The 12,298-nt window shown below is 35.6% G+C and overlaps 1 protein-coding gene across 1 annotated transcript; it reads left to right on the top strand.

The window, feature by feature from the left end:
• Positions 1–5,556: 5,556 nt before the first annotated feature.
• On the top strand, positions 5,557–10,346 carry GCK72_012654 (uncharacterized protein; the record flags this gene model as incomplete). Its single annotated transcript, XM_053729286.1, has 13 exons — positions 5,557–5,633; positions 5,816–5,969; positions 6,287–6,390; positions 6,544–6,639; positions 6,756–6,882; positions 7,057–7,193; positions 7,291–7,393; positions 7,919–8,367; positions 8,460–8,608; positions 8,706–8,803; positions 8,853–8,936; positions 9,911–10,092; positions 10,289–10,346. The coding sequence occupies 13 exons, from the start codon at positions 5,557–5,559 to the stop codon at positions 10,344–10,346; spliced, it is 1,818 nt and encodes a 605-aa protein (XP_053584058.1).
• Positions 10,347–12,298: the final 1,952 nt, after the last annotated feature.

Here is a 12,298-nt window from a genome sequence, read left to right as displayed (position 1 = left end):
TGTCCCCCAAAAGATTCTGAGCCTAGTAGATAGCCAAAATCCTCAACTCTGAACTGTTTCGTGAAAGTGTGAAAAATAATTTTTCAAATATGCTAGGAATGGTTACTTCGTAATTCAAAAGTACATTTTTTTCAGGCTGAAGACCTGGTTGCGAAATTCCGTATTCGAGTTTTTGAACTTTTTCATTACATTTTTTGGAAATATTTTCTTTTAATCTTTGAAAACTGCAAAAAATCGGTCTTCCACCATTCCAAAAACAGAAAAAATCGATCACTTTCAAGGCGAAAGAATTGTTTTCAGCTCGACCCACAGCAAATCTGCTGATAACCTATTTATATTTTTGATATGAGTTACTCTGTAAAATTCGGAGCATTTTCTAGTAGTTGAATTTGTGAATTTCGATTGTTTTGATACTGAATAAGAATATAGAAGATCACAGAAGACATGATTTTGAAACTGTTAGCTTTTCAAAATATGTTTCCAAAATTGAATTTAAAAAATTTGATATTTACAGTACCGCTCAAAAGTATATTAAATTTTGGTTTTTTCTGTTGAAAAGGTACGACTTTGAAATTGTGTCATGGTAACACTTATTGTCCCATTAAGTAGATTTTTAATGGATCGTACAGATCAAAAGTAGAGCTCCATTTTTGTAGTTGACAACTTTTTTGTACGGACATTCTCTAGAGAGTTATGGTCATTTTAAGACGACAGCTCAAAAATCGCACTATTTTGTACTGAAAAGAGTCGATTTGAGGGAGAAATTACTTTGACAATATGTAACTTGCTAGGGAGTGTCCGTACAAAAAAGTTGCCAACTACAAAAATGAAGTTCTGCATTTGATTTGTATGATCCATTAAAAATCTACTGAATGGGACAATAAGTATTACCATAACACACTCTCAAAGTTTGGCATTTTCAACTGAAAAAGGCAAAACTTAATATACTTTTGAGCGGTACTGTACTTGCAACACCTGTCGAAATTATGACAACACCTTCCCTCCAGATTCCATCCCACATTCTCTCTCCCGTATCGTTTTCCGAGAACAGGTGAAACTTGACCAAGTTGTTATTGTGGTGTCATGGAGAGCTCCGGAAATTCGATACACTGGAAATATTATAGTTGAAATTTGAAATATTTGTGCCTGGATTTTTTGGAGTTTGTTGTGTTTCGGGTGCAAAGAATAGAGAGTAGTGATGAAATGGATATTTTACGAAAACCAGATGTGATTTTTTTCATGCATGAGATTTCATACAGTTTCAAAGAGTTGTCTTATGACCCAACAACTATTGGAATCAATCACCTATTATCTACGTCCAACTTTAACAAATTTTTCCCAAGACTTTAGTTTTAGTTTATTACACTAGGGACTTGCTGTTTCATCTAGAGCTTTTATTGTTCTAGTTTCGTTAAGAAAGTTAGCTACTAGTTTTTTTTAAACGTATCGATTTAGATTTCCTATATTGATTTTGTGTCTCAAAGTTTTACTAAAATGCTGTTATTTTCATCTCTGAATGATATTTCGTCTACAACAAGTCTCAATTATTCACTGTTTTTTTCACTATTATTTAAGTCAATTCCTAATTTGACACTTGGTTGATAAACATGTCAATAAGTTAATCCGGAAATTAGGTAGAACCGAGATTTTGTTCGACAGGATAAAAGGAGCGGTCCGAGCATTAAAAATTCCAGCATTTTTGCTTATCTGGTACCGGTGGACATGAAAAGCCTCGACTTCCGTCTTCCCAGTTTCAAATTCAGCTGAAGTCATGTTCTGTTGTAAAAATGTTAGTGTAGATGATAATGGAACCATGATAATCAAAATATTTTTAAAGAAGAAGACCCAATGTTTTATCATGTCTTCCTCTTTTCTCCCACAATTAATTTTTTGTCTTGATTTCCCAAGTTTTCAATTCTAGTATTTTCCAATAGTTTCTTCGCCATCTGGCCTGAGGCTTCAAACAGCTCTCTTATGACGAAACAACTGCTGGAATCAGCACTCGTTCATCATTAATGAAATCGTATTAATTTCAAACTCTCCTGAATAATCCAATTTTGGAACAGATTTTTATTTCTGTTCAATTTTAACAAATTTTTCCCAAAGTATCAACATTTAGTATATTCATTATACAAATGACTTGTTGGCGCAATTATAGGTTTACTGAAACAGAACACCTAATACTGTTTTATTTTTGATAATAAGTTGGTACTGCAAAAATATAACAATGATAACGAATTGAAATTACCCATTAAAAAACTGTTTCCTCGAGGGCTCGTATTTTTCTCCCACTCATGTTTTTGATTGCCAAATTTTCCATTTGAAAAATCTGTTCAGCCAATGGTAACGATTATTCCAACATAATTCACATCCAATCTCATCCACAAATTCTCATCAATCTGAAACAGAAACTCCCATAGTATTCATTATTCCAATCACCTTTCCCAAAATACTTCATTCCTTCATTATTTTCGTCTCTCCTTTCTACTTGAGACTGCTACTTAAAAAGTGGAGAAGGCTATTAGTCAATGAGCTCTCTCTCCAACTTATTCCCTTTTTTCTTTTCTTGTCCTATCCCATTGTTGGCCCTTCTAAATTAGGGAAAGTTTTCGAAAAGTAATATAATTTTCTAGGGGCACTTTTCTGGAGTTCTTTGATGTGGTGTCACGGGGAGGGTAGTGAAGAGAGGGTAAGTCAAGAATCGAGTCAAAATTTTCAAAGTAAATTTCATGTTTCATAGTTTTCAGATTTCTGTCGAGCGGCTTTTTCAACATTCATTTTTACTATTCTCCTCCCCTCCTTCTCCTTTTTTTGTTATTGTTTTTTGGTGGAACGGAACTAGGAAGAATAATTTATTACCCTTTTATATATCCGGTCCCCCCTCTCCACTCGGTTCCCTTCAAAAAACCTAACAAAAAGGGAAAGACATCATCATCAACATCATCATCTTCTCATCTCGGGCGGTGCCGAAAAGATGTAGAAAGTGCTCAAAAATGCATAAGGCTTCGGGTCTCTTCAGAAACAACAGAGAGACAACTGACATTGTTTCTTGTATCTCTTTTTTCCGTTTTTTCGGTTTCATTTTGCTGCTTTTTGGGTGATCATGAATATGGTACCGTTTCATTGGTCTCAAACTCATTCTTCTGTTACTTCTTTTTTTAAATCGAAATCTGTAACAATCCCATTTACTGTAAGATTTGAAGTTGTGGCAATTGATAAATTTCAGAAGTTCGTTAATTTATTTTTGCTCTGCCAATCTCGATCAAAGTACCGTCTCGTTTCACATTCAGCTAAACATATTCTCTACCGGAAACAGTGATCATCATTAAATATCTTATTGAATAGAGAACAAATGTTTCAGATAAAACATATATACACTTTAGTTTTCAGTCTGTGTTACGTACCCGTTTCGAAAAAAAAACATAAAATTCACTTACAGGGTTCATTGGTTTTATTCCATCGCATTCAGTCCTTCATTTACACATTTACACATTTTTATTCCGTATGAAGCATTTGCGGTTCAGTAAAACTAGCGCGAAATTCAAATAAATAATCCACATTTTTTTGTGTGTTGAAAATTTGTATTTTTCCCCTTTTTTTTGAATTCGATATTTTTGTGAGAAGTTTAATCGAAAATAACAAGAAAATGATATTAAAGTGAGTTTCATTCAAAAAATTTAACTCTCTATGTACAGTGCGCGTCATAAGTATAGCGCCTCCCTCGATTTTCGCGTTTCTGGACTTGCTGCAATCGGCATAAGAAAATGGTTAATGCCATTCGATCCGGCGTCACAGAAAACCTATAATGAGAAGTTTTTTCGAAAATTTCAAATCATGTCCCCTGCTCTGTCACAGGTTGTCTGAAAATCAGCCGCGTCAAAAGTATAGCGCGTTTTTGGATTTTGTGGCTCCGAGCGCTGAAAATCGAATAAAAATATGAAATTTGTTTATAATTAGTTGTCGGTGACTTATTTCTGTTACTTTCTATCAAAATTTATCCGAGAAACTAATTCTCTCCGGCTGAAACTGCTCAATTTAGCAAACCATCCCATTTGAGGCATCTCCATGATTGTTATCGATTGGTAATTTTGTAAAACGTGGAATCTGATACTGAACACTTGTCAAAAATACACTTCAGGGCTTTGTGCTACATATTAGTGATCAATCAACCTTTTTGAGAGCCATTTTCCATCTTCCCGGCTCGATCAGATTGACTCCTTGAGATCTGTTTGAGGCATCCTAGGCGAACTTTGGCTCATAGCGGAACAAAAAATGCCTTTATGGAACAGAAGGAAGTCTGGATCGCTTGTGAGCAATATTTTTAAGACTTTCATGACAAAAAGTTGTGCTACATACAGTCCGCTCCGAAGTTATAATACCTCCACAGATCTGTAGTAATATCCTCACACTACCAGAAAGTTGCTTATCGCACTCCGTGTCTCCAGAAAAGATATGCGCTTTGAACAACTTCCGAATGGTGTGAAAATATTGAAAATGAGATTAACGAACAAAATCAAATGTTTCCTGTCACCGGAAAAGATGTTTCTTGATTACTATCGAAACGCTTTCGTGCAGGCCAAAATCAAACATGTGCATTGTTACAGTGTGAGCTACACCGTCACAACTGGAAACTGCTTGAATGTTTTTTGATCAAAAATAAGCTGGCAATGTTCTTACCAGTGTTTCTAAATCATTACAAAGTTTGAAGAACTGATTTTCTCGATTCTGCGAAGCAAAGTTCGCCTAGGATGCCTCAAACAGATCTCAAGGAGTCAATCTGATCGAGCCGGGAAGATGGAAAATGGCTCTCAAAAAGGTTGATTGATCACTAATATGTAGCACAAAGTCCTGAAGTGTATTTTTGACAAGTGTTCAGTATCAGATTCCACGTTTTACAAAATTACCAATCGATAACAATCATGGAGATGCCTCAAATGGGATGGTTTGCTAAATTGAGCAGTTTCAGCCGGAGAGAATTAGTTTCTCGGATAAATTTTGATAGAAAGTAACAGAAATAAGTCACCGACAACTAATTATAAACAAATTTCATATTTTTATTCGATTTTCAGCGCTCGGAGCCACAAAATCCAAAAACGCGCTATACTTTTGACGCGGCTGATTTTCAGACAACCTGTGACAGAGCAGGGGACATGATTTGAAATTTTCGAAAAAACTTCTCATTATAGGTTTTCTGTGACGCCGGATCGAATGGCATTAACCATTTTCTCATGCCGATTGCAGCAAGTCCAGAAACGCGAAAATCGAGGGGTGCGCTATACTTATGACGCGCACTGTATTGTTCGTCCACGTTATAAACGCACGATTTGGCTACTCAATTGGCAGCCGGGAAAATAATTTGATAGACTAAATGTGACCCTGTAATTCTTTACTTATTAAATAATTCCTCCCGGTTTCAAACTGTTCTGATAATCGTCACCGCTTTTCATTTTTGATTTCCCATTTATCCCGATGTGTTTTACAATTTCTTTCATTTTTCAGCAAGCACAAACATTTTTGCCTTCCAACTCCCCAATTTAAAAAAAGATAAAAATGAATATGGTACGGATCCGTCATATCATGGAGATGCGTCGAGCATGCAAGGCTCCGCCCCTTCTACCGCCGAAACTGAGGAAGTGAGTTTGGAGAGTATTAAAACATTAATACAGAAAATATCACTAATTCAGTTTTTAATTTTATAATGAAACTGTTTCGCAAACTTGTCAAAAAAATTCTCGCTCTGGAAATCCATTACAGTTGACCAGAAAAATAATTTTGTCAATCGAAAACAAATCAAGTAATTATGAACCGTTTTCAGAGAAGGCTCGGAGAGCACTGATCGCCGTGGTCCGAAAGATGTGATGGATTTGACATTCCGAGTGACAACACTGGCTCCCGAGAGATATCCATCCAGTAGTTTCTATCTTCATCTCTACGAAAGTCAGGATTCTTCAGAAGGACCCTGGAATTTGGTGAGATTTACATATTTTTGAGAAATTTTCAGGAATTTGAGAAATTGAGCGGGCCGAAACATTAATAGTCGCCATTTACACCAAATAATTTTATTTATTTAAAACAGTAATATTTTGTTTCGAATTCCCGAAAATCCTGTGATTTCATTAATCCCAATAGTCCATTCGGAACACACGTGTCACTCACCGGGTGCACAAATGCAAAAAGCGGAGAAAAAATGAGTTTCTAGAAGTATTTCATGCATATTTTATTGGAGAAACTCTTCGTTTCGCTTGATTGACAAGTACCCAAAAGTTCAATTTCTCTGCCATTTCAGATCACAGAAACCGATCGATTGGGAACTAACGACACGGCTGTTTTGGAGGATTTCTTGGCGATTGAGTTCAGTTTTGAGAGATTGCAATGGTTCAAAATGGAAATGTAAGTTTTTCATACGCGCACAGCAACATAAAGAAGTTGGAAAAAGAAAATTACAACTTTCATGAAACTGGAAAAATTTCTTTTCAGTTTCATTAATAATATTTATTTATTTCCATCTCATTTCATTTTCATTCTGTTAATTCACTTTTTCAGATCCGAATTATCAGAAAACGGAGTCAAAGTCTTCAAAGCTTCAGAAATCTTCTCTATCGCTCAGATCTGTGCAGGACCGATTATCTTTCCGATGGTGTAAGTGTTCTTTTTTTCACGATTCTAATTGATTCTATTCTATTAATTTCCATGTTTCAGCAATAACATTTTTGGTGTTCTTGAAACACGAATAATATTAAAGTACATGCTTTCAGTGACCAATCCGGATACCGTGTGTCTGAAGTGGAAATCTGGAGTCAACTACGTGACCGTACTCAACCGATTGTAATGCAACTGGAAGCAAAGAACTTGTCGACAAAGCTGGTTTCTTCGAATTCTAATGTGAGTGAGGGAGGCGATTTAGGATTTTGAATAGAAGAGAAAATATCTCTAAAAACGATATGAATTTCGTGAAACTGTGATCTTGAAAACTTATTTTCTCTTTCATCCACCACATTTAGCTGCAATTCACTAGTAGCTGCAGTCTGCGTTCACATTTCACTCCATCTATTCCAGGTGTACATAGAAGTATACCGTGTGGATGAGGACCAAAAACGAATGTTATACCGGAGTGAAGTGGCAAAACAAACCAAGTTGACATGGAGACCGTTTACAGTTCAATCGGATGATTTATATGGGACAGATGGAATGGAGTGAGTCACAGATCAATGATCGAATTGCCGTTTCAAACAGCAGATATTTATATAAGGAGTTGTTGAAACAGTTTTATAATGACCGTGGTTATTTCAGCAGTCAAATCGAAATAGTGTGTATTAGTGAAGAAGATAAGGAAGGTGTCATTGGACAAGCACTGGTTTCCATGGAAGTGGCAAAGGCTATGGAGGCGATTCCGGTTAGTTGATGCAGTCCGTGGTTAAATCAGTACTTAAAGTGGGAAGCACTTTTAAAGGTTTCATAAAACTGAAAAAATAGATTTTAAATTTAAGCTGGTAAACAGTTAGTATGACCCATTTTCGCCTGTGGCTGGCCTCTTGTTGCCACTACCGTACATTTGAAACTTTTTATGGGAAAATTACGGTAGAGAGCCGACGTAAACTGAAGTTGCGCAATAAGGCCCACACCTCGGCGCCGGGCCGAACGCTGAGCAAGCGGTCTGTCACCTGCGAATGGAACATAGTCCAGATCTACTATGAATTCAAATTTTTCTGTACAATGCTTTACCCGCCCCCTTGCGGTGGCCACACTTACTAACATCTTGACGATGTATACAAATTTTTTAAACTGCAGCAAGAAATGGGAGGACCGACCTTCCCTTGCACAGAAAAATTTGAAAACATTACAAACGCTATACTAATTTAAAATTAAAATCATTCTAGTTGTGTGAGCAATGAAACCGAATCAAAATTCGAAATTCCAGATATTCAACGAGACGTACAAACAAGGCCGTAAACCGATTGGAGAGGTGCGTATCTGTCGTTACCAACAACTCCGCGTCTGCTCATTTCTCGATTATATCCGTGGTGGAACCAGTCTGAAATTCGCAATCGCCATTGACTTTTCCATTCGAGACCCACAGAATCTGACTCATAACGACTATCAACAGTACTCGAATGACATTGAATTCGTTGTGAGATGTCTCGGGGAAACTCTTGAACCATTCAACCCGAATAACTCGTGGCTTTCTTATGGTTTTGGTGCGAAGATACCTCCTCACTACCGGGATTCCAATAACTTTTGTCTGTCTTTGGATGTAGATGCCACGTGTCAAGGAGTCAATGGAGTGTTGAATGCATTTGGGAAGAGTCATCAACATGTTCATCCACTTTCAGGAGCAAAGTTCTCACAGATTATTTATCATTTGGCTAAGTGAGTTTTAAAAAAAATCTAGGAAAATTATTGTTGTTACTTGTCAACTTTTCTATGAACATTCTGAAACACTACCTATATTTTTATTCCAGACAAGCCCAAAATAACTTCAACAGAGCCAGTGAGCCACCCAGTTATTTCGTACTCTTTGTGATCACTCGTGGAAGTATTGAAGACTTGAAAGAGACTGTCCAAGCTGCTATTTTTGCGTCGAAGGCTCCCATTTCTATTGTTTTCATTGGTAAGAATTTTCTAAATTACTCTTTCAATGAGATTATTCATATTTGTTTGTTGTTTAGACAGGGATACCATGGATATTATAAAAAGTTAACTTATAGGTGTCGGTTGTGAAGGACTAGATGAGATCGAACGAATGGGAAACGCAGGAAAACGACTGGAGTTCCAAGGAAGAAAAAGTGAAAGGGATAACTTGCAGGTTAGTTTTTGTCTTGTTACCTCCAGTATTCATATTAATTAAATTTTAGTTTGTAAATGCTACAAAGACTCGTCTGGAATGTGATAACTACAGCGATATGTCGACAACTTTTCTGGAGAAGGCATTGCAGCAGGTATGACTTATTTTGAGGATTTTATGATTTTTAGGTTTCGAGTTGTCTACAAAATATTAGACTCGGAGCATACTGTTTGAAACATGAGATAGTTTCTGAATCATCAAATTCTTGTTTCACATAATGCTTAATTGTTATAAGAACCACATCTTGTGTTACAGATATGTCAATTACTGCTGAATACTGAGTCTCCAGATTTAAGGAGGACAAAAGTCATATTTTTTATTTCAGATTATGATAATTTTTGAAGAAACTTATCATTTCAGCATATGCGAAAAGTTGCTCCAAACGCTACAATTCCCGTTCTACTGACTCAAAAGAAGCCTTCGTGGAAGAGCTTTTCCACGCGGCCGTGTAGACCTCTCGGACAAACGTCTATTTCGCAATTCCTCTTTTCCTCGCTTTTTTAAACATACTTGTAGTTTTACTTATTTTTTTCGATACAAATTGAAAATACACAAAAGTTTGTTGAAAAAAGCAAGAAAACAAGGAAATCTTGTCTGAGAGGACGATATGTCCATGCTGAAAAACGTTTCCACTTAGGCTCCTATTGAGTCAGGAGAACGGGAATTGTAGCGTTCAGAATGAATTTGTATATTGCGTTTAGAATGAAAAAAAGGCAAATGATCCAATAATAAAAGTTTCTTAGAATTGTCTGAAGTGATGCTTTTTGAGCCTCTCTTGTGACATTGTTACAAGCAAACTTATTTTCCCGATTCTCTGTGAATTTCACGCTTTTTGGAAACCGTCAAAAACATTTTTGCAGTTTCTCGCCTAACATTAATCATTATGAATATGGAAACTAGTCAGTGTCTTGGTTGTTTTGTATCTTTCTCTGAATTACAGTATAAATATTTAATCGTCAGTGTGCAGTGGAACTACTGTCAACATTTCCCTGTTTCATGTTCTACATTGATACCAATGAACTCTCTCCAACTCATTCAATACCCATTTTTAATATTGTACTTTTCCAGATCCCCTGGCAATGTTCCACTTTCTACATGCAAAACCACGTGCTTCCGGGTAAATCATCAGAAGAAGCGACCGGTGGATTGATGGCTCCAAGTAGTAGTAGAAGACCAAGTTCAGCTCATGGACAAGGAGAAGAAGAAGAGTTAAGAATGAGAACGAGTAGCAGTGGCGAGCAGACGAGGAAGTGAGTTTTTATAAGCGGTATGGTCTGAGAGCACTTTCATTTTCAACATGACAATTGGTTTCAAAATACATTTTATTTTCGAAACGGAACATTTTGAAAGTCTATAGCCAAAATTATCTGTTTCGATAATCCCATAAGTTGAAAATGCTCACTGAATTTCAATTCTGGGTTACCATTCTAAAGGCAATTTTTCCAGCCGCCGTCACCGTCTCTCGAATGAAATGCGTTCAATGACACTGGACGATTCTCGATGAATCCTCTGTTCACTTTTTGTACATTTCCCCCTTCCTTATTCTTAAAATGGTCTCCTCTTGTAACAATTTGTGTTTCTTATTTTCTGCGTACATATTACCAGTGCCTTCTCCAATCTTCTCCATTCTTTTCTCTCTTTATAATGGGCTCTATGGGAATTTCGATAATGGGATTTGATTGCTTTTATTGATTTGTCTTGGATTTGGTCTTGGTCTCTGTATGCTTTTTTGGGAAAATAATGATAATAATGGCTATGGAATTGGTTTTATTGATGAATAAAGTTGTTTTTTGAGTTTGACTGGGTTGACTTGAAAGTTTATCATAAAAAAGACTATTTGAAACAGTTATGTATTAAAAAATTCACGTTTTCTCGTAAATTGTTTATTTGTCAATCTTGAAACAGATCGTTCTCAGAATCGTTCTTGCTTATACGGGTATTTTTTTCTTGAAGAACTGTTTAGACGATTCACAATAAATGTTTGGCAACTCTAGTGCAAAAATTTGTGAGAATTTTCATATAGATTAAACGACAGCAACAACCAGCCACGAACTCATCAGATGTACATACTTTACAGAAATTAAGAACAGAAAAATTTAAATTTAAACTGGTCAATGTTGAATCTCAAATTTTCCAAATTTTATGAAACAGCGAATACATGGAGTATGCAGATAAAGAATATATACCTTTTATTTTTGTAATTGCCTACTTTTCAGTATAAACAGTTCCTGAAAAATGTCACATTTCATGCAGCAGGTACTTTTTTGGTGAGTACCACTTTTTTTCTAATACATTCTTGAAATCCCATGATTTTGTGTAGTGATTGTCACGGAAATATTGCCTCTCTCACATTCAACTATCACATATTTAACGTGAAACCGTAATTTTTACAGTAACTGCAATCGTTTTTTTGAATACCGATACACTTTATTTCAAATTTCAGGAAACAGCAGTATTTTGCTTTGACAGCGGGGGTTAAGACAATAAACCAGTCCCCAATTCATAAGGTGAGCATACTGTACAGAGTTTATTCTGATATTTATAATTCTTATTGGATATCTTCCGTTCTGCGTTTTCTTAGTCAATTAAATTTTTCTAGAAAACAAAAATAAAAGGACTATTGAAAATTGCATCAATCCAAAGTTTAACCAAATGGTTTGAAACTGCACTTACTATCAGAATTGAAAAACTGTGCTTCAAAATAACAAAAATCCAGTTCATCTTCATTCGACGTAAATTTTATGATGTTTCAAATAGATAAGGAAAAAATTTCGTGTAAAGCGAAATTTGATGTATAGTGTAGATCGACTTCAATCGATTGTTGATTTTCAGTACTATTCTATCGTTTTCAGTGTTCAAACGTATGAAGTATTTTCTCTAAATACACTTTCACTAATTTTTTAAAAACATTATGTACTTTTTTAACAATTCTGAAACAGCAAATTATGTTTCAATTATTAGACAAGAGTAACATTAGATGTAAGCGATATTTTCAGATCTTCAAAAGATGATAAGCATCATTTACTAAACAGGATCCAATAAACGTATTATCTATAAACGAGACATATGAAAATGTGTTTATTCATTGTCGGATAATACAAAAACGCATAATGCATATCAAACATTTCAGCACTGAAATGAAAAACGGAAACAGAAAAATTCAGTCTTTCCTTGAGACTAAAGGGAAAAATGCCACAGACAAGATAAAATTAAAGCGGCCTGATCAATTTATTATCACAGTTTAGTTCACAATGAAACGATGAGACAGTTGAGGACATAAGTTTGCTGTTTCACGACACTCTAGAATTCTGAATACAATTTCACAAATATTGGTGCTCTGGCCATATTTAAACTTCTTGCGTGTATTTTCGTGTTTGACCCATTTTTCTTCCATCATTTTGATTATTCACAGTCAGCTGTCACTACAAAAACTTTTTTAGCATGTCGATTATTCCT

This window comes from Caenorhabditis remanei, chromosome IV, assembly GCF_010183535.1.
Source record: "Caenorhabditis remanei strain PX506 chromosome IV, whole genome shotgun sequence".
Classification (NCBI taxonomy): domain Eukaryota; kingdom Metazoa; phylum Nematoda; class Chromadorea; order Rhabditida; family Rhabditidae; genus Caenorhabditis; species Caenorhabditis remanei.
This window is presented reverse-complemented; position numbering and strand designations above follow the sequence as displayed.